The sequence below is a fragment of the Sus scrofa genome, chromosome 15 (genome assembly GCF_054392235.1).
Source record: "Sus scrofa isolate SSC_HxYL_T2T_F1_AM1 chromosome 15, Sscrofa_HxYL_maternal_Yorkshire_Landrace_v2.0, whole genome shotgun sequence".
Classification (NCBI taxonomy): Eukaryota; Metazoa; Chordata; class Mammalia; order Artiodactyla; family Suidae; genus Sus; species Sus scrofa.
Window position 1 is genome coordinate 153,984,418 of NC_139397.1, and position 21,831 is coordinate 154,006,248.

General features: G+C 56.9%; 1 protein-coding gene across 50 annotated transcripts in view; it reads right to left on the reverse strand.

Annotated features, from left to right (window-relative positions):
* The window catches only part of KIF1A (kinesin family member 1A), an 84,344-nt gene extending 62,719 nt beyond the window's left edge, over positions 1-21,625 (reverse strand). For 48 of the 50 annotated variants that reach the window (XR_014830313.1, XR_014830309.1, XR_014830303.1 and 45 more), the window contains exons 1-2: positions 21,511-21,625; positions 1,525-1,692 (exon numbers count right to left, since the gene is read on the reverse strand). Coding sequence is in view for 27 of the 50 variants with exons in the window: in XM_085000769.1 (XP_084856895.1) it covers positions 1,525-1,630 (106 nt within the window). In the remaining 23 variants the exon portion in view is untranslated. Of the gene's footprint in view, positions 1-1,524; positions 1,693-20,718; positions 20,981-21,510 lie in introns of those variants that run through there. The other 2 variants (XM_085000745.1, XM_085000744.1) reach the window with 2 other exon arrangements.
* Between the last annotated feature and the right edge of the window lie 206 nt (positions 21,626-21,831).

Below are 21,831 nucleotides of genomic sequence, written 5' to 3' on the forward strand. Positions count from 1 at the left end.
CCAAGGCCCCTTTGCGGCTTCCGCGCCCTTCCCAGATGTGCCCTCCACCCCTGAATCCACGCCGGGTCCACGTCCAGGGACCTAGCAGATGCGCCCGGGCACCGGTCCCCCACCTGCCCAGGCTCCAAGCGGGACCCCACAACCTGCTCATGCAGGATAAAGGGCCACGGAGCTCCAAGACCTTCTAGTAAGAGCCTCAGGCGAGACGCCCTCCACAGAGCCTAACGGCGCCCTGGAACAGTCCCAGCCAAGCCCAAATCCCCACCCCGACGGGCCTCCAGAGGCAGCGGCCATCAGCCCTGCACCCCCACCTCCCGGGGCAGCCCCCCGCCTGGTAGACAACAGGAGGGGTGGGGCTGCCGGGCGCAGGGGCCACAGCCTCAGGACCGCCCGGCACAGCTTATGCCGCCGGGACGGTGCAGCTCTCCCAGCTGAGCCCCGCCAGCCGCACAGGTGGGAGCGGCGACAGCGAAGTCTTGCTCCCGTCACCACGCTCTGGGGAGGCCTCTTGACCGGGAGATAACCCAACCTCTGGTTCAGTTTCCAGGGGACCCAAAGCAAAAAGGCCCGCTAACCTACAGGGTTCGAATCAAGGAGCACGGCTCCCTCTGTGGGTAAGAGACGGTGGCCGGGGCTCCCGGGCACTGGCAACGCCCTAAGTGACGATCTGGGCGCCGCTGAGAACTTGAGCTGCCCGCTGGGCTCCGTCCACTCTTCGGCAAACATATCCCGTAAACCTGTCCCAGCCCAGCACAAAGTCTGTGGCATCAGAAGGAGCCAGGGGGAGGCTGGGGCCGCGTCCTCCCTGCCCCTGACAGCTGGGTCCTGAGGGCCACAGCTGAAGGTCTTTCTGACCTTCTCGAAATTGCCATTCTCACTCTCACTACCCCCTGTCTGGCCTGCTGACCCCAGACCTACTTCTCAGAAAAGTGTGAGATGACTTCAGACTGGCAACAAAAGAACGAACAGGAGAAAAGGCTTCTAAACCAAGGGCCGCTGAAACAAGACAAGAAACCAGGAGCCCTACGTCCTGGGTTGAAAAGTTCACCCCAAATCCGTGTCCCCCTGCGGCTCAGAACACGACCTCATTGGAAACAGTCTTAGAGGCTGTAATTCATGGTTGACACGAGGTCATACTGGACAAGGGCTGCTCTTAGATCCAGCGGCAGGTGTTCCCACAAGGCCACACAAAGATACGAACACACAGACCAGGGGCTGGGGTGACACAGCCACAGGCCCACGTGGCAGCCACCACCGGAAGCCACCACCACTCCAGAGCCGCAGGGGACTGAGGCCCTGCCCACACCTCGATTTTGAGCTCTGGTCTCCACAGCTGTGAGACAATACATTTCTGCTGTTTTAAGCCACCCGTTTGTGGTCCCTTGCCCTGTAGTCCCGAAGAACCAACACAGGGTGTGGACGAGGAGGGAGCCGGGGCCAGGCGGGCCGCTGCCTCTGGCCTCGAGGCCCAGGGCCCGTGGCCCCGAGGGGCCGGCAGCATCGGCGAGCCTGTCCCGTACTCACTGGTGGTGCTTCCGGACATCTGGATGATGCACTTGGAGTCTCGGCTCATCTCCCGGGAGTTGAAGGGGCGGACACGCACCGCCACCTTCACCGAGGCCCCGGCCATCTCTGCGGCCGTGGGGGGTCACTCCGAGCAGCAGCGGGAGCCCCGGCGAGCACGGGAGACACCTTGGGGAAAGGGAGACGTGAATGAGAAACAACGCCCCAAAAGGCAGGAGAGGTATTCGGTTGGCAACGGAACCCCTCCCTCCAACGCCCTCGGTGACGCCTGCTGCAAACTCCCATCCGTACAGGAGGCAGAGGCAGCCGAGAAAAGGCACGATTTGGGGGTGAGCGGAACCTGGGAAAGCTGGAGCCTCACAAGGACCAGCCAACTCGCACCCTGGGACCCAGAAAGACCCCGGGTGCCCCTGAGGGCAGGAAACGGGGTGGGACCGAAGACAGGGGTTTGCGGAAGGTCAGCAGAGGCGCGCCAGAGCCTGTTACCAGGTCAACTGTGTCCCTGAAAATTCACACACTGGACCCCAACCTCCAGGAGCCAGGGACCTGGCAGACGCAGCCGCTTAGGACAAGGTCATGCCGAGTCGCGTGAGCCCTGCCCGCTGTGACCGGCGTCCTTAGAGAAAGGAGACGGATACGGAGAAGGCACCTCGTGAAGACAAAGAGGTCTGGGTGGCGGGTCTCCCCGCCCGCCAAGGACCGTCAGGAGACAGGCAGGCGGTGGGCTCTCCCTCCCAGCCTCGGAAGGAAGCAGCAGATGCCACCGTGACCTAGAGGTCCAGCCTCCCGGCTGTCACACAATACACTTCTGCCATCTCGGCCCTCAGTCTGGGGTACTTGGTTAGGGCAGCCCCGGCGGACTAATGACGAACCCCCCCCAGGCCCCCATCCCCAGCCTGTGAACCTCCAGGACCTCCCCGTCCCCCACCCGGGCTGCCCTCCCGGAGCATGAGGCTCTGTCCAGCCCAGGGGTCCCCAGACCAGCTGAGGGCGGGCGTCCAGCGCCTTTGAAAAGACGCCTGGCAGTGGGACCCCACCAGCCTCTTCCTGCTGCTGCCGGGCCCCTAGCATACAGGCTGTCAGGGGAGAGGAGGGGTTCTCAGCTGCGAAACCGGCAGGACCACACCCTCTAGCAAGGAACTCAAAGACTAGAGCAAAGAGAAAAAGAATACAAGAGAGACAACGCAGCAAGAGAAGGACAAAATTCAATGCTTTGTCATTAATTCCCTAGAAAGAAAAGTTATTCGCTTGCTCCCATGAGCCAGAGAAGGATGCTATTTGTAAAAGGACCACTCAGTGAATAAGAGAGAGTTCTTAGAGATTAAGGTTCTGTGAAAACAGAACCTTCAAAAGTAAATAAAAGATCGGAAATACAATTAAGCAATTTTCTGTGTGGGGAGAGAAATAAAATTTGAGGATCCATGAAAAGAAAAAGGTAAGAAATAATTTAAGAAAACTTCCCAGAACTGCCAGCCACCAAATTCAAAGAGCTTATTTTATTTATTTGTTTGTTTGTTTGTTTTTGTATTTTTGCCATTTCTTGGGCCACTTCCCACGGCATATGGAGGTTCCCAGGCTAGGAGTCTAATCAGAGCTGTAGCCGCCAGCCTATACCACAGCTACAGCAACACAGGATCCCAGCCGCACCTGCAACCTACACCACAGCTCACGGCAACATCGGATCCTTAACCCACTGAGCAAGGGCAGGGACCGAACCCGCAACCTCATGGTTCCTAGTCGGATTTGTTAACCACTGCGCCACGACAGGAACTCCTCAAAGGGTTTATAAAAAGCTATAAAGTCACACCCTGCAGTAAATTGTGAAATTTCAGGACCTCGGGGTTAAAGAAGATTCCCAAGCGCAGGGCAGACCACGAAGGATGAAGAATCGCAGCAGCACCGCGTGGACAGCACTTTCCGCCTGGGCTCCTCGGCTCGGCCAAACTATACCCGCCTGGCAGCGGCGAGGGGGGCATCCAGGAACACGCCGGGGTCTGCGCTCCAGCAGGAGAGGGGTAAATGGGCAGTGGGAGAGGAAGGCTGGGGTCCCAGCCAGAGGCCCCCGTGCGGCCTCGAGGGGCGTCCGGGTGGGAGGGCAGTGGAGGGGACCCACCACACCTGGAGGGAAGACGGGGCTGCCAGGCAGAGGCGTCCCACCAGCCGAGACGCGCCGGGCAGAGGGTTTGATGAGAGGTGGGTGCGGAGCCCAAGCACCGGTTACCTCTCACTCGTGCGAGACGGTTCTGCAGGGAGACAGCACAAGCTGAGTGCCCTCCTGGGGGCAGCGGGAAGGGACGTGTCCCCGTCCTGCTGGTGTGGACACAAAACACGAACCAGCACAGGGGAGACGGGCGGGCAGACGCGGAGGAGAAGAGGTCTGCGGCGTGGACGCTGGCCACGAGATGCTGCGGAAAAGCGGTCCGATCGATCAGATGAAACCGAAACAGCGATTTGGGGCGGGTGTTGGCGGGGGAGGCGAGTGGGGCCGCTTCTCACCAGGAGCCTCCTCGCCCTGACGGACTTTGATTCCACGAGTTACTTTGGCCAAAGTTTGGGAACGAGTGAAAGAGGGGAAACCAGGAGGGAAACTGCTGCCGGAGCCCCGCACGCTCAGCTCAGGGGACCGGTGGGGACGCTGAGCCCGGGGCAGGAGGGCAGGAGCCCACGCCGTGTCCACTCGAAGGTCACACTTCCGCCGAGGAGGCAGCTCCCCGAGGACGTGGGCCCCCGGCAGGTTGGTGCCGGTTCCAGAAGCTGTCCCGCTGGGCTGGAAGCCCGCAGGCTGGAGGGGGCTGCACGGAGCAGCTGGGGAAGCTCCAGGCGGGACCTCCCAGGAGAGGGAGCCGGTGCGGAGGGCAGACAAGGTGGGCAGGTGCCTCTTCCCCCCTCGGGGCACGACCTGGAGCGCAGGACACCTACCCCCACCTTGCCCGGCTCCAGACGCACCTTGGATTCCAGTGAGGACAGGGTGCAGTGAGGACAGGGTGCTCCCTCCAACGCGGGGGGAGGGAGGGAGGGAGGTCCAGGGAAGCTGGGGGGAGCATGGTGCTGTACCAACCCCGGCTCCCAGGCGGGGGCTCAGAAGGCCTAAGCGTCCCTGTGGGCAGTAGCCTGGTCACAGGACGTGGGAAAGCTGTGAACACCCCGAAGACTGTGATGCTGCCTCCCTCAGCAAAGGGGAGCCAGGACCGGGGGGGCGGGGCTGGGGACAGAGAGAGGGACAAGCTCAGGGCAGAGAGCTGCTGGGCACAGGGACAGCCAGAAGCCCCAACAGGCAGAGTTCAGCCAGGAACTTGGGGCTTCCACCTACGGCTGCCTAAAATGAACTCAGATGGCCACTAAGTGGTGAGCCCCCTGTCACCAGAGGCATCCAAGTAGAATGGAGGCTGGGGAGGTCTCTTTGAGACCCTCCCACGCTAAGGTTCCATGACGCCTCCTCTTCTGTAAACGGCGTCTTCACCCATAACGTCTTCCCTCAGAAGAATCCGGCCAAGAGACCCCTTTAGGACAGGACAGGGACCTCTAGGCGCTGACCTCAGGAGCAAGAGCAGGAGGGGCCGGCAGAGCACCCTGGGGCCCTCTCTCCACACGGGGAGGGCACGGCTTGGGCTGGCATGGGCGCTGTGAAGTCCCAGGCTCTGCCCAGAGCCAGCTCCCAGGACAGGCTGGCCGTGGAACTGGGCTGTCCCCCAGGCAGCAGCTCTTCCAGAGGCCACAGGGAGAGAGGGAGTGCCAGACCAGGGCCAGCAAGCTGAGGATGTGGGTGAAAGCCCGGGCGGGTGGGGAGCAGAATTCGGGGGCTGGAGTCACACCCAGTCACACCCAGTGGCACCCCACAGCCGCGCACGGCCACACGTGCACCCTGCAACACCGTTTCACCTTCCGACACCCGTGAGCGAGCGTCTGGGTGGACCGGGGGGCACGGCTCTCTGGAAAGTCTGTGCGCTTTCGAAACTGAGAAAATCTTAGGACATTCTAGCTGGAGTGGGAGGAGTCAGAGCAGGGTCATGAATTCCTGGTATGAATGCAGATTCGAAAGAAATCCCCGGCAAGCCTAGGGCAACACAGCTTAAGCCTTGAAAATAAAGGCCATGCCCTGTGAATACGTGACCCCAAGTACTGAAATGGCAATAATTAGAGATGAAGAAACTATTCATGGAAAACGACCGATTTGCTATGGCAAATTTTTCGGTTCTCCCTACATTAGCTACATTAATTACTGAATTAGTTGCAATCCCAATGAGCAAAATATTCCAACGGGATTTTCCGTGGAATTTGGCACGTGTTTGGAAGAGAGTTTTGAAAAATAGGAATAAAGAGGCATCTCTGACCAGTACCTCACACTTACTGTGGAGCTACGACAGCCTCCCAAGTCTAGTCATGACACAGAAGAGGGAGATGCGTGGAAGCGGAGCACGGCCCCAGACGGACGCGTGCACAGAGTGCACACGATAAAGCAGCCTTTCAGGCTTCGGGTAAGACTGGCGTTGGCACCCTTGGCTCGCCCACGTCAAACACCAGAGCTAGGACGTTACGCACAGGAGGCTCTGCTCGCGGCTCTGGTGGGTGGCTGTGCATGGACACCGAGCATGACGCACAGGAGGAGCCATGCGTCCGGGCGGCAGAAGGGCTGCGGGCAGTGTCGCTCCTCCCATTGTGCACAACGAGAGGAGCCGGACACAATTTCCAAATCCTCCCTGAGCGCCCGCATCCCGCTCACGGGCACAAGGCCGGAGTCTGCAGGCTCCCCAGGCAGAGAGCCGTTGCTGAGGGACGGAGACCCTGCAGGGCCTTTGGTCAAAAGAAACACGCTGGGAGGCCAAGATCCGAGGAGAAAGAAGCGGAGCGCCACGCTGAACAGGCGGCCGTTCTCCCCTTAAGCCATGTACCAAGCTCGGGGCGCGTGAGAGCCGGAAGCTTAAAACTCAAGCAGACGCCTCTGGAAATCGAAGAGACATGGTCCACGGTCTCAGGTACCAAGGAGACCGAGGTCAGAGTCCGGGGCCACAGGGAGGGGGGCTTCAGCCGCCACCCAGCCTCTGCTTTGAAAGCCCTGAAAGCACAGAACCCAGAGGCAGGACCACAGGCGGGATGCGGCGCAGCCCACGTGCCGCCCTGCGCAGGCTCAGTCCTGCCTCCGACTGAACCGGAGATGCTGCCGCTCCACCTGCCTGCGGGAGACACAGGAGCCTTCTGAAGCCTCCACGGCGCTTTCGGAGGCAACGTCTGAGATGAGCTCGAGAGGCGCGAGGCAGGCGAGGAGACTGGACTAGAGGACTCAAGTGGGCAGAGAAGGGTCAAGGAACCCACAAAGCAGGAAGGAAGGGAGACAGGGAGGAAGGCGCCCATGCATGAGCCAGATCTGGGAGGCACCAAACAGGGACTTTAAAACAACCATGATGTGTGGTCAAACTAAGGGAAAAGGATGAAAAACACGGAAACTTTTGCACAAGGATTTGAATCTGTAAAAAGCAATCAATGGAAATTCTAGAGCAGAAGACACAATAACTGCAATTGAGCTCCAGAGGTTAGAGGCCGCTGCAGACAGCGCTCCCAACCTGGAGAACAGGTCACCGCGAAGTCAAAGCACCGGGAAAACGAAGACTAGAAAACATAAAAACGGAGTCAGGAAGATATGGCAGTCAGTGAATGGCGTGACCTGCGTGAACCCGGAGTCTAAAAGAAGAAATGGAATAGAGGAAGCGATGCTTTAAAAGACAGTGGCTGTTAATTGTCTAGAACTGCGGCTGCATATCCATCCGGATTCAAGAAGCTCTGCAAACGCAAAGCAGGAAAACTCAGAGAAAACTACACAAGGCACAGCATGATAAGACTTCTGAGCGCCAAAGATGCACGGAAAAATCTTAAAAGCAGCCAAGAAAAAAAAAAGAGACATACAGCCCCTGAAGGAACAAAGATAAGATTGACACTTGACTTCTCAGCAGAAGTGATGGAAGTCAGAGGATAAAGCGCCAAGCTTTCAACGTCGCCACCTAAGTGGAAAAGGAACCATTTAATTGGACTGCCAAGCATACATGTTTCACTTGCTAGGCCAATCATTAACATGGTAGAAAAAGAATGTAGAGCTAACAGGTTAAGAGCCAGGAAAATAGAAAAAATATATATATTTCTATGAATCCAATAGAAGGCAATAAAGGAAGAAAACCAGAACAAGAAGTAGGAAATCAAATGGAAAAATGAAGATTTAAGACCATAGATAAAAGCCCAAGTCAATCAGCATGGACGAAATATCCCAATGTCAGAACAGGTTTTAACGTCTCGTCTGCTGATAAAATACATCTTTAAATAAAGACAGAGGCTGAAAATAAAAGGATAAAAATTGGGGGTTTACTTATTCTGTCTACCACGCACATTCTTTTAAAATGCGCACAGAACATTTACTAAAATTAGCTATACGGTGGTTATACAGCAAGCTCGAACAAACTGCAATCACATTACATTTGGAATGGAGAACAAGGCCCTGCTGCATGGCACAGGGAGCTGCATCCAGTCCCCGGGACAGACCACGAGGAGAAGATTATCTAAAAAGAATGCACATGCATGTATACGTGAATCACTTTGCTCTACAGCAGAAACTGGCACAACATCGTAAATCAACCATACTTTTTGTCGTCCCACTTGCAGCACGCAGAAGTTCCCAGGCCAGGGATCAAACCTGCGCCACAGCAGTAACCAGAGCCACAGGGGTGATGACAACACCAGAACCCCACTCTCCTGAGCCACAAGGCAACTCCCCAACTATAATTTTTTAAAAAATCATAGGGCATATGTTCTCTGATCATAGTAGAATTAAGCTCTATATCAATACCAAACCAACAATCGAAAAACCTATGGAGGCCCCCCATTGTTTGGACATAAAGCAAGACGATTCTAAACAATCCAGAGGTCAAAGGAAAGAAAACCTCATTGGACATTAGAAAATATTTTGCATTGAACAGCAAGGATACAACACATCGAAGCTGTGGAACGCAGTCCCAGCAGGACTCACAAAGAAATGGAAAGCTTTAAACCCGGGGGTCGAGGTGGGGAGTCCTTCCCAGCATCCCCAGGTCAATGCATACCCCAGCGGCCCCCAGGGAGCTCTGGGCTTGCAGGCCAGACCTTCGGGACTTGAACATTTGCCTTTCGAGGACCCAGCAGATGTGAGCCAGCAGCGGAGTTTCTGTCTGAGCAGGGCTGTCACCGCTTCACCCCCAACCCCCAGCGTTGGCAGGGGGGAGGGGAGGGGGAGGGGAGGGGGGAGGGGGAGGGGAGGGAGGGGGATGGGGAGGGGAGGGGAGGAGGGAGGGGGAGGGGAGGGGAGGAGGGAGGGGGAGGGGAGGGGAGGAGGGAGGGGGAGGGGTGGGGGAGGAGGCGCGGTGGCCGTGGCTGCGTGTGGGCATCTGGGGAGAGTCAGGGCAGGGAAAGTGAACCTCGGCTTGTGAACACTGACTCTCTAGGTCACGGAAACGGATGAGATCAAGGAGGGAGAGGGGTTAAAAAGAACGGAGGGGGAAGGAGCTGGTGGGGAGAACCCTTTAGAATCCGACTGCTTCTCCAGCAGACTCAGGACCTCTGCCCAGGATTCTGGGGGCCCAGTTCCTGAGCCTCATGAGGACACCCACGGGCTGCTCCCCAATGTCCCCCCTTGCATTCAGCTGTCCTAAATCCGCTGTCAGTTACCACACGGCTTCTGCTTTTTACTTCCCAAAATGTGGGTGCTGTGCCTTCTCTTCTGTTGTTGTTTTTGTTTAATCCTCAGAGAAGGATTTCTCTCTCCCTCTCTTCCTCCTTCCCTCCTTCCTCCCTTCCTTCTTTTCATGTCTTTTTAGGGCTGCACCTGCGGCATATGGAGGTTCCCAGGCAAGGAGTGGAATCAGAGCTGCAGCCACCAGCCTATGCCACAGCCACAGTGACGCAAGATCCGAGCCGCGTCTGCGACCTACACCGCAGCCCACGGCAACGCCAGATCCTTAACCCACTGAGCAAGGCCACAGATTGAACCCACATCCTCATGGATACTAGTCAGGTTTATTACCCCCGGGCCACGAAAGGACCTCCTAGGTCTTTCTTTAGTTTACCTCTGCTGTTATTTCAGTGGCATTTCAGGAGGGAGAGAAGATAAATTAGAAACGATGAGCTAAACACTAAATTCGATGTCATTCTATTTATGTGACTCCTAAGGCAGGCCAAAAATGAGGAGAATAAGCGCATTATTTAGCAATATAGAGCCACCTAGCAACGGCAACAACAAAACAGGGAAGGGAGTGAAGGAGGTTGAGGCTGGGGATGGAGGGCAAACCTGCCGAGCTTCTACATGAGTCTTGTAGATGTATTTGACTCTTCGAAATGATGCTCATATTTAACCTAAAATGACTGATTTAAAAAATAATCATTACCAGAAGGTTCAGGAAAAGAGGGAGGGAGAGAGAAAGCTAGCTCACTTTTGCAGACAAGTGTTGATGTGCGTGAAGCCAAAACTGAGTTTGCTCCTTAGAATGAACGGCTCTCAACTGATGGGGAAAAGGGTAAGTGAGACTCCATTTCCAGCACTCTGACGGTCACGATACCCCCCCATTCGAAATCACCCAGAAACCTGGGAGAAATAACAAGTATCAGAATAAAAGAGAACACTGAGAAGGGATAAAAGAGGAAGGAGGGGCTGAAGTTAAAATGGGAAGCCGTCCCACAGGCCAACCGCCAACCGAGGAGGCAGCCGCAGGCATTTGCAGAGCATTGGGTTTCACCTGCTGAGTGGAGGATGGGAGGCATGGCCTCAAACACATGCAGTTGGGACTAGAACCAGATATCACAAAAAATTGGATCCTATAAAGGGGAAGGCAGGGGAAAAGCCATCTGCTATAAAAGGGACCTGGGAATTAGTCTGAATGACTCTCAGCTCTATATGATGAAAAAGCCAATGTTTCTGAGAAGTTGAGGCCACAGACCTGTCCTCATGCAGCTTTGGGTCTCAAATTCATAATACCTGCATGATCAATGAAGCCCAAGTTTGAGAAATTAGCTCAGGTGTTTGTACCCAAAGTGCCTGACCAAAGCAGATACAAATCCTCCTTGGGAATAGCTTCCTCCCCTTGGGTCCCCAGTATTCCCATAGGTGGAGGTCAGTCATATGGAAGCTCACAGTAAAATGGTACCCAATGCCAGACGAAATTCACCATGAGCAAGACTTGGGGGGAAAAAAGGAAAAGAAAAGAAAACCAGAATTAGATCCTCAAGGACCCCAGATGTTGCAATTGTCAGATAGATTATAAAATAAGTGCACTTAAAATGTTTACAGAAATAATCAGGAAGAGGAAATAATGCAGTAAAATGGTGGGGGGGGAACTATGCAGAGCTTTTAGAAAGAAAAAGGCAACCCTATAAATTTTAAAACTTAGCAGTCGCGTTCATCAACAAATTAAATAGAGCTGAACAGAGAATTAATGAACTGGAAAACACGTCAGAAAAAATTACCCAGAATGGCCCCAGAAAGACAAAACAATGAAAACATAAAACCAAGGTTAAGAGTCATTCAGTATGGAATCATTTATTACATTTATTATGGCAGGAGTTTTGACTCATTGCTCACCAACTGACAGATCAAGCCGACAGAAGGACGTAGAGGATTCAAACAACATCATAATCACGAACTGATGAACGTGTGCTCTCTTGGCCTCAAAAATTAGAGAAGCACATTCTTTTCTAATACACAGGGACTATTCAGAAGATTTTACCACGTAGTAGGCCATAAAGGAGTTCCTGAAAAAATTCAAAGACTCTGGATCCAATGGATCACAGAATTTGAACACAGTTAAATTAAAAAGCAATAAAAGATCATTAAAAACCCCTGTCTAGACAAGTTTTTAAAAACTTCTAAATAACACACAAAAGAAAAAATCACTATAGCGTTATAAATAAACTTAGTAGTAAATGATCATGAAAAGACTACTAGGAAAATTTGTAGCACTTCCACCTCCAGCCATGAAGGAGCTGCAAGGACCGTACGTAACCGCCCACTGTAAGCAACAACTAGCAAACTGGACAAAATATATGAAAATAACTCTTCTCAGACACAGTGCCAAAGGCACTGCGAGAAGGAAACCACAGGCAGTAAGCCCAACAACCACTCCACATCTGCCTGGAGTCTTTCACGGACCTCAGGCTTGGGAGGTGAGACCCAGACTGCTCAGCAACTTTGAGGAGATGACAATCAGAGTTTGGGTAGATTGAAGCAGCTAGAATTTGTGGGTCAAAGTCCTGGAAAGGAAAGGAATAGAGCACCAGAAATCTGCAAAGGGGTACCCTTGAGTCTGGAGACTGCTAGTCCTTGCCTGTGTAGTGCAGGCAAAGAAGACTGAATAATTCCCAAAGCCCACACAAAGTCAGAAGGCCTCTATGCTCCCACCAGCCAGTGCTCTCGATTCCTCCACCGCAGACCCCCAGGCATTCAGTAGAGACCACAGAAAGCATATTTTAGTATGGGCTTAACCATTCCTAGAGTGACAGCTACCCCAGAGTAACTCTAGAAAAGCTTAAAATCAGGTCTTCTAGTATCACAGAAGTCCTCACGAAATGTAACTGCCTGTGAAAACAAAGCCCAACATTCTTTATAGGAAGAAAGCATAATTCAGATACTCCACAATGGAGAAGTGTCTAGAATTCAATTTTACAAAGTTGCTATATATGACAAGAAGCAGGAAAAGAGGACCTATAACCAGGAGAAAACATTGTCAGAATGAACTTGAACTTTTCTACAACCAGTAAAGAAACTGATTCAATAGTTTAAGAATCTACCCACCAAAAAAGCAGAAGTCTCAGACACTTTTTAAAAGTGAGTTCTACCATATATATTCAAAAAAGCAAATATTTCCCATCTTATACAAACAATTTAAGAGAACAGGAAAATGAGAGGGAGAGAGATTATATCCCCAACTCATTCGTCGAGGCTCATATAAACTTGGCATCAAATTAGACAAAGAAAATGTGAGAAATAAAGATGACAGACCTACTTCACTAATGAGCATGGATACCAAATCCAAAAATTCGTGAGAAAGTCCAGCAGAAAATTAAATAGATAATGTCGTAGGCTTATTGCAGGAATACCAGTATGGTAAGATAACATTAACATTAGGGCATTTATTAATGCAACTCATCACGCATCAGACTGAAGGAAAAAAAGGCCAGAGGAGGTCCTCCACGGATACTGAAGAAGCAGTCAGTAATTTTCAAAACCCATTTATGGCAAAACTTTTGGCAATGTGAGAATAAAAGAAAACTTCTTTACACTCACAGCAGGGTATCTACTAAACCCCTATTTATAAAACCACACATCACTCTTAAGGTGACGTCTTAGGAACTTTTCCTTCAAATTCAGGAACAAGTTCGGATGCATGTGCTCTCGCCACTTTTATTGAACACCGCAGCAGAGGTTCTTGCCAGAGTGATAAGGCAGGAAAAAGGAATAACGGCGGAAAACCATGGGCTGGAAAAGAATAAACCAACCAGTGGTCATTATTTGCAGCCTATCTGCTTATCTACCCAGAAATCAGGAGGATCCACAAACAAACCGTTTTACTTAGAGGGAAAGTTCACCCAAGCCACTTGGAACCAACCCTGCTGGTACACGCTGGAGACGGAGTGAAAAACCCACGTTTCAGGTGCCATTTAAAAGACAAACAAAAGTATAAAATGTCACAAAGGGTGACTAGAACGTCTATGAAGGAAAATGTTAAAACTTTCCCCCAAAATTATAGAAAACCTAAATAAACAAAGAAAAAGAAATCTCAATATCTTGAAAATGTTTATTTTCACCTCAGCGAATCGAAACTTTCCATATGCTTTCAAATGAAACCACAGACGGATTTGGTTTTTGTTTGGGGCTCTGTGTGTGTGTGTGTGTGTGTGTGTGTGTGAGAGAGAGAGAGAGAGATTGGACAAATTGCCCCTTAAAATTGCTATGGACATGTGAGATACCACAAATATCAACAACAAGCTTGGAGAACCCCAAGGGGGCAGAGGCGGCAGCCCCCTGATATCCAGGCTTCACATGAAGCTGTAGCAACTGAGACAACGGGCCGGGACGAGCAGCGGCGCTGCAGCAGCAGGGATGCCAGAAGCCCACCTGCACACACAGCCCCTCTGGTGTCTGACGGGGGAGGCCTTATGGGCTGATGGGAAGCTGATCAATCAGTGACGCCAAGAGAACGGGACTCGTGGACTGAAGGTCCGGGTCCCCTCAAAATTCCCACGTTAAAAGCCTGCCTCCCAGGTGACCGTGTCAGGAAGCGGGGCACTTGGGAGCTTGACAGGCCATGAGGATGGGGCTTCCTGAAAGGGATGAGCGCCCTATAAAAGTCCCAAGAGAACCTGCTTCCTCTCTGCCCTCGGCCATGGGCAGACCCAAGGAGGAGCTGGCCGTGTGCCACCCACACCAGGGCTCTCACCAGGACGTGGCACCCCGACCGTGCCGTGCCCTGGCCATGCTGGCGCTCCGATCTTGGATGTCCAGCCTCAGGACTGTGAGGCAGAAGTTTCTGTTGTTTACAATCCCCCCAGTCTGTGCTGCCCTGTTAACAGCAGCCTGACAGACTGAGACAACCTCAGTCGTATGGAAAAATACCCACTGCGATTCTTCTGAGAGCAAAACAGATTCCATGTGGACTGAAGGCCTAGCGGAACAAGCAGGTGCTGGAGGGACAGGAAGACTCTTATGTCCGTGCTCGCCTTGGAGAAGGATCTCTGAGCTCACAGAAGCAAAGTTCAGCCCTCAAGGCACCATGAAAAGGGGAAGAAGAGGCCGCCCCCCTGACAGGTGTGCAGCGCGTGTGATCGACAAGGGTCCGTGTGCAGAACACACAGAGAACAGACAAAAATCAAAGAAAAGAGTCACAAAGGCTGGGCCAAAAGAGAGAAACAGCAAATGCCAGGACAAGACACTTAACTACGACACGAATTAAGAGATACTGTTTAGGAGTTCCCATCGCGGCTCAGCTGTAAGGAGCCCGGCTAGGATCATGAGGTTGTGGGTTCGATCCCTGGCCTCCCTCAGCGGGTTGAGGATCTGGCGTTGCTGTGAGCTGTGCTGTAGGCTGGCAGCTGCAGTGCGGATTCAGCCCCCAGCCTGGGAAAGTCCACATGCTGCGGGTGTGGCCCTAAAAGACAAAAACAGAAAGAAAAAAGAAAGAAAGAAACGGTGTTTACAACCACGCCCATCAGGTCACAACACCGTTAGGGACAGAGCAGAGGGACTTACAGAGCACGTGGGGAAACACAACTGGTTCAACAGCTGGAAAACATGGCAGTTTCTTTTCTCTTTGTTTTTTTTTTTTTTTTTTTTTTTTTTGTCTTTTTAGGGCCACACCCGCAGCATATGGAGGTTCCCAGGCTAGGGGTCCAATCAGAGCTGTAGCTGCCGACCTACACCACAGCCACAGCAACGAGGGTCCGAGCTGTGTCTATGATCTACATGACAGCTCACGGCAACGCCAGATCCTTAACCCACTGAGCAAGGCCAGGGATCGAACCCACAACCTCATGGTTCCTAGTCGGATTCGTTTCCACTGCGCCACGACAGCAACTCCCATGGCAGTTTCTAGTGAGGCTGCAGACCATGTGGCCACCACCCATGGCACTAGAGATGCTGTGTGTGAGCGTGGCAGGGGGAGGAGGGGGCTGGAGTCACTCTAAATGTCCCCTGGCCAGAGACCAGCCTCACAGGAGTGCTATCTAGATGCGAAAGTGAATGCAGCGTCTGTGGGAATCTCACAAACAGACGGGCACATGTGGCGAGATCCTGGCATCGCTACTCAGAGCCCAAGGGTGGGTACTGGAGTCCTGATACCGAATTTGGGGTGCTGGGGATACCTGGATCAGGCGTCTAACTGCTTGATGCCAAGGCCTTGGGGTGCACCTCCGTGGTCTCAGGGACACAGACGGAACTTGCACGCCTCTGTGGCACCGTCTGAAAAGTGGGGTAGGACAGTGCCCCACTCCCTCCATGAAGATTAGGGGAGACGTCTTCTGGGGCTCTGGGCTAAGGGCTCCCAGCTCCAGTGGGGGCAGGCGTGGGCAATGAGGCTGAGGAAGGGGCCCTGGCATAGGTCGGCCTGCAGAACCACCACAGTGATGGGTAAGAGTCTCAGCCCTTTCCACAGAGAGCAGAGGCTGCCAGGACCTCAGGCAAAGAGCAGGTGGCTCTTCTTGTGGAAATGGAATACAACTCCTGGGGAGAGTGCCATCCTGGGAGTGGGGGCTGGCACTGTGTGCTGGTGTTGGGGGGACAGCTTGGCACCCAGCTCCAACCCCTCTGCCTAAAGCAAACCTGCCAGGGGGCGCCCCCACCTCCCACGCTCGGCTCTGGTCAGAATCCCATCCAGACCACAGGAAGCCAGGAGCAGTGACCTCAATGCCCCAGCGGGCATCCCTAACATGAGTGGACCAAGGGTTACCAGCAGAAAACAGGGTCTACAGGGAAGAGATAAACCACAACAAACGGGCAAACACACAAACAGCCTCTAGAAACCTACTCAGAACGCTTCAAGAAGATGCTACATTTCTGAAACAAGAACAGGATGCTATGAAATGGGACCACTCAGACCAGGAAGATGGTGCTCTTAGAGATAAACAGGCTAAATGCTGAAATTTACACACAAAATCCCCCGAAGAACTTGAAAACGAAGTCCAAAAATTGTCCAGAAAATAGAACACAAACAAGGAGACAGAACGAAAGAAAAGACAAGAACATTGGAAGACCAGTACGTGAATTCGAGGAAGAAAACAGAAAAAAATGAACAGGGAAAAATACACAAACAGATGAGAAAACAGAGCCTGTGTCCTGCTGGCAGTTCTGACTGAGCACCAGTAAACGCACACACCCACCCTCGTGCGTCCCTGGCGATGGCCGCGGTCCACAGACCAAGAAAGGATCCTAAGGGATTCCAGAGCAAAGTCAAAGGCTGTTGACAAAGGCTTCTCGAGGGCGACTGGACGCAGAGGTGATGATACCCAAGCCTTCAGCGCGAGTCACCACCAAGTGTCCCGGTTCAAGCATCCTCCCAGCGTGAGGACGGAGCAGATGCTCTCACACAACTGAGGACCCATCCACCTTCCTAGGAAGTTACACAAGGATGTGCTCCAGCAAGACAAGACAGGAAACGAAAAAAGAAGCAGCTCTGGGGCCCAACAGACTCCAGCCCAGGGATTCAGCAAGCTGCAGGAGGACGCTGGCTTCCAGGGTGAGGGTGCCAGGAAAGAGGGGACTCGGCAGAAGAGAGAGGATGGCCAGGAGCTGGGGAAGGTGAGCACGGAAGAAAGGGACAGCTGAGATCTAGGGGAAATGTCACCAACCTGCCCAGGGAATGTGGCAAAGCCACAGGGGCTGAGACCTGAGCTGTCTGCCCTATGGTATCGCCCGGAGCCACCACCCTCCCAGGCACCAGGGGCCTCAGCCACGGCACAGCCCTGGCCCCAGAAGCAGGTGGAGAGTGAGGACCAGGTGACGCTAGCAGCTGAGTGACCCCCAGCCCCACGACAGCCCCCAGAAGCACAGGCCTTGGGTCTTGATGGCCGAGCCCTGCCCCACCATTCTGGTCCGAGCTGATGACAGGTAGAGACAGAGGCTGAGGCCCCACTCAGTGTTCCCGGCAGGGCTGAGGCTGGGGCGGGCATGGGGCAGGATCCCTGACACCCCTGGGCACCATCAGCCTCCCCCCAGGACAGGCTAGACGTTGGACTTGGGGAAGGGGGCCCAGGGGCAGCCCCACCCCCACCCCCTCCTGCATTTCTGGAGCTGAGGGGCCCTGGATGGGAGACAGACACACAGACAGCCCCCACCCCTTGGAGAGTGGCATCTGTTCACCCTGGACCCAAAGCAGCTGGCTCAGCACGGAACCGGCCTTTACTGAGTGTCCATGCTTGTGAGGCCCCGTGCTGGCCCGGGGCTCAGGGGCAATTGGGGGGGGCAGGGGGCAGAAAGCACTGAAAGAGCAGAGTGTCTTTGGAGTCTGAGGCGCTGGGGTCGAGTCCCAGGTCGTCTCTGACAAGTCACAAGCATTCTGAGGAGCCTCAGCCTCCAAATCTGCAACCTGGGGACAGCATCCTGCCTATCGGGGTCTTGGGAGCGCTGCTGGGGTCAGGGGGCACTGAGGTGAACAATGCAGTCTGCGCCCACCCAGTGCTCAGCTCTTGCTCCCCGACCTCCTCCCCGACCTCCACCCCTCAGGGCACTCACGGTGGGCTCCAAGGTGGCCAGAGGGGGGCCGGAGCCTCACGGGGGCTGTGCGGGACTCCAGGGGAGAAAGAGGGCCAGGCAGGAGCAGGGTCGGTGGGCGTGCAGGTCTGTGTGAGTGTGCAAGGGAGTGTGCAAGGGAGCGTGTGAGCATGTATCCGGGGGGCAGCGTAAGGACAGTCGGCCAGGGCTGGGCGGCGGGTCCTGCCTTGTCCTCCCCAGGCCCCAGGGAGCCCTGAGACCCAGGGAGGGGACAGGTCCCTGAGAGCGGGAGGCAGCGGGGGCGGGGCAGCCAGGCCCAGAGCCGGGACGGGATTAGGAGATTACACCCCCCATCCGAGGAGGAGGCTTTACAGAGGCCACAGGTCCTGCTGCTCGGAGGCCGGATCCAGCCACCCTGGCTTCCGTGTGTCCTGCTCAATCCTATGGGGGCACGTGGGGGCTGCAAGAGGTGCGGGTCCCCGCATGCAGTGAGGAAGCTTGGGAGGAAGCGGCCTGGGGAGGACCCAGGGGAAACCCAGAGGAATCAGGAGATCAGCTGACCACTGCCCCTAGCTGTGCCTTCCACCCTTCCAATGTCCCCAATACAGTGAGCCCCATTGGGTCCCTGAGGAACTGGGGGTGCTGGGGGCATCTGGGGCCAGCTGGCACCCCTCAACCTGAAGCCAGGATCCTGGTTAATGGCTCAGGAGTTAAAACAGCTAACCTGCTAGAAGGTGGGGCCGTGAAGCACAGGCCAACCACCTCCTCCCCCGGCCCTGCCCCCTGCCCTGGGCTGCCTGCCCAGGAGCGGAAGAGCTCCGCCAGCTGATGGGCAGAACAGCACCGAGGAGGCCCACCACCCTGCTGTGCCCCTGGGCACCTGGCCAAGCTGGCAAGGGCCAGCGCCAACACGGGTCTCAGAGGCGCTCAGGGTGGAGGGAGGTGGCGGAGGGGCACACAGCCTCCACTGCAGCCTCCTGGGCAGGGGTGGTGAGCCTGTCCTTCGGGCCTAAGGCTGCTGAATGTGGAGTGGTCTGGGGAGAGCTTGGGGCAGGGCACGAGGGCAGCTGTGCACTCATCCTGGGTCACCCGCTGCCGAGTGACCCCTGGCCAGCCGCTCTCCAGCCCAGGGAAGGCAGCTCAGACTCCTCCAGACTCAGAAGGGTCTCAGGCCTGAGCACATGCCGTGGTGAGTCCCTCCTAAGGGCTAGGCTGGGCTTCCCAGGGCTGGCAGTCCCCCCATGGGCCCCAATCCCACAGCAGCAAGACCCTGCCAGAACAGCCCCCCAATCCCTGCACACCCAGATGGCCCCCTGGGCTGGCCTACTGAGCTGAGTGGGCCACCAGGACCCCCGCCCCGACCCCTTCCAAGGCTATGCCACCCCATCTCCACCTCCCATCCATGGCGGACGCCCCCTCCCCGGCCCTCCCCCAAGCCCATCCCTCCCTCCCTCCCTCCCAGAGCCCAGGGGAGGACTTCCCTGCTCTGCCTGCAAAGGACATGGTCAGCCCCAGGCCAGCAGTGCTGACATCAGGGAGGACCAGAGGGGGACAAGGCTGGGTGGCTGGGCCCCCTCCGCCGTGCGAGTGCACCAGCTCTGGGCTTTTGGCAGAGCCTCAGTCTCCACGTGGCCACGGCTGGTCCAGTGGGAAGCCACAGGACAGGCCAGCTGGTAAAAAAGAGGACGCCCAGTAGGGGCAGCACCCACTGAAGGGACGGCACCCAGTGAAGGAACGCCCAGCAGGCACCTCATGGGCTCTCCTCACAGGGGCCGCCCTGGGAGCTTCGGGCTGGAGGGGCCCTGACTCCACACCTGACTCCAGCCTCCCTCGCCCCATGGACCACGCCCAACAGGCAACACCCTGCCCATCTGCAGATGCCAGCACCGCAAGGGATGGAGTTACTAGGCCCTTGCATGGCTCGGACCCAAGAGCCTCACAGGCTTCACACCCAGCAAGAGACTGACGGGCCCCTGGGGACCAGTCTGGCTCTTTCAGCCAGAGGCCTCTCTGCAACCATCCGCCCCAGATCTCGACCCAGCCAAGTGCAGACCTGAGACCTGGCCCCTGCAGCGTCCTTCACCCTCCCCTGCAGGCACTGCAACCCTCTGCAGGTGCCAGGGCAGCTTCATGCCCGACCAGCCCCATCCGCAGCCCGCGGAGGCTGGTGACCAACCACACCTGCAAAATGGCCGCCGCAGGTAGAGCCCCCCCCCCTCCCCCCGAGCCAGACCCCGGAGCGTCCCTTCGAACCCAAGGCTGCCTTCGCAGACCCGGAGGGGGCTGGGCACGGCTGCGGGCACCGCAGGTAGAGCCCCCGCCCCCCGCGCCAGACCCCAGAGCGTCCCTTCGAACCCAAGGCTGCTTTCGCAGACCCGAAGGGGGCTGGGCACGGCTTCGGGCTGGAGGGGAGCAGAGGGGGGGTGGGGGGTGACTGCTCTGCAGAAGCGGCCGGCGGGTCCTGCAGAGTCCCCCAGGGTGAGGACGGGGCCAGCCCTGCGTGACAGCAAGAGCCAACCCGCTGCTTGAACAGGCCTTTAGCTCAGCAATGCGGGCATCCCCTGGAGGGGGCGGCCGCTGGGGAGGGGGCCGCGGGTCTCTGCGGGAACGTCCCCATTCCTGGGCACGTGGGCGCGCGGCGGGTCCGCGCCGGGGCGACGTCGCGCCCGCGCCCGGCAGGCCCCATGACTTGGCATTCCCTCCCTCCCCTCCCCCTCCGGCCCTGCGGCCCTCGGTCCGCAGCCCACCCAGCGCCAGGCCGACTGCGGACCCTCCTCCCCGCCCGGCTGCGGCCCGGGCCCTCCCCGAGCGCGAGCGCTGCACGGTGGGGTCGGCCGGGGGGCGGGAGGGCGAGAGGCCGCTTAGAGGACGAGCGAAAGCGTCGAAGCTGCAGGGGCCCTGCCACCCGAGCCCAGGCGCCCAGCGAGCGCCGCCAGCCGACACATCGCGGCCCCGCAGCCCCTTCCCCTCCCGCCGGCGGGCCACACCTGTTCCTGGGGCGCTGGCCGCGGAGACGCAGGCCTCCTCCGCAGGCGGCCCCTCCCAAACTGCAGGTCTTTCTGGAAGGGAGAGGGGGTCTCTTGGGAAAGGGACACGGCTTGGGGTGGGGTGGTGGGCCGTCCCCGAGGTGCGCACGAAGCCGACCGCCCAGCCCTTCCGCCGCAGCCCCCGCTCACCCGCGCGCCTGCCCGCCTGTTTTGCTCTTGGCTGCAGCATCCGCCCTCCCCCACCCCGGGGACCAGGGCCTCTGCCCGCGCCCCGCCACCCAGGGTGCCCTCCCCTCTAGCCTGGCCGCCGCAGCCGCGCCCCCTCCCGGGTGCCCCATCCGCATCCTTCCCCCTCCTCTCCATCCCTCCCCTCCCCCTCCCGTCCGCTCGCAATCGGGCCGCATCCCCGGTCATGGCCACGCTCCAGGAGAGGGAAGACGGGGACGGGGGAGGGCGTCTCAACGTGCGGTCAGCTGCCCGCATGGAGACCCTCGCCCTCCTAGCCAAGGGTCCCTCTGCGGCTGGGGCCTCAACGAAGGGGCCCTTTCAGAGGGCCCAGCCCCGCTGCGAAAGAAGGGCGGACACCCCTGAATTTGCCCCATTGTTCTCCGCAGGGACGGGGGAGGGTCGGGGGAAGGGAAGCTGCAGCGCGGCGCCAGAGCCGCGGGCGGAGACTAGGACGCCCGCCCCGGGCGCGAGCTCCCCGCCCCCGGGCGCCGTCGATGCAGGTGCACCGTGCGGAGTGCTGGGGCGGAATGCGGGCTCGGAAGGCCTGGCGAGCCGCTGCCTCACCTCTCCGGCGTCACTGGCGGCGACCCGGCATGGGCACGGGCTTGGGCATGGGCGCTGGTCCTCGAGCGCAGACCTGCTGCTGCTGCTGCTGCTCCCCGGCTGCGCTCGGCGCTATGACGGCGGCACCGCGTGACGGCTGCGGGCCCCCAGCCCGGTCCGCCCCGTGCCCCTCCCGCCGCGCTGGTTGGCTGAGCGCTGCGCCCGAGCCCCAGCCGCCAGCTGGTTTGTCGCGCGGGGAGAGGGACGGGCGTCGCGGCCGCCGAGGGGATGGGGCTGGGGCCGGAGGGGGCTGGGGCTGGGCTGTGACATCACCGCCGACAC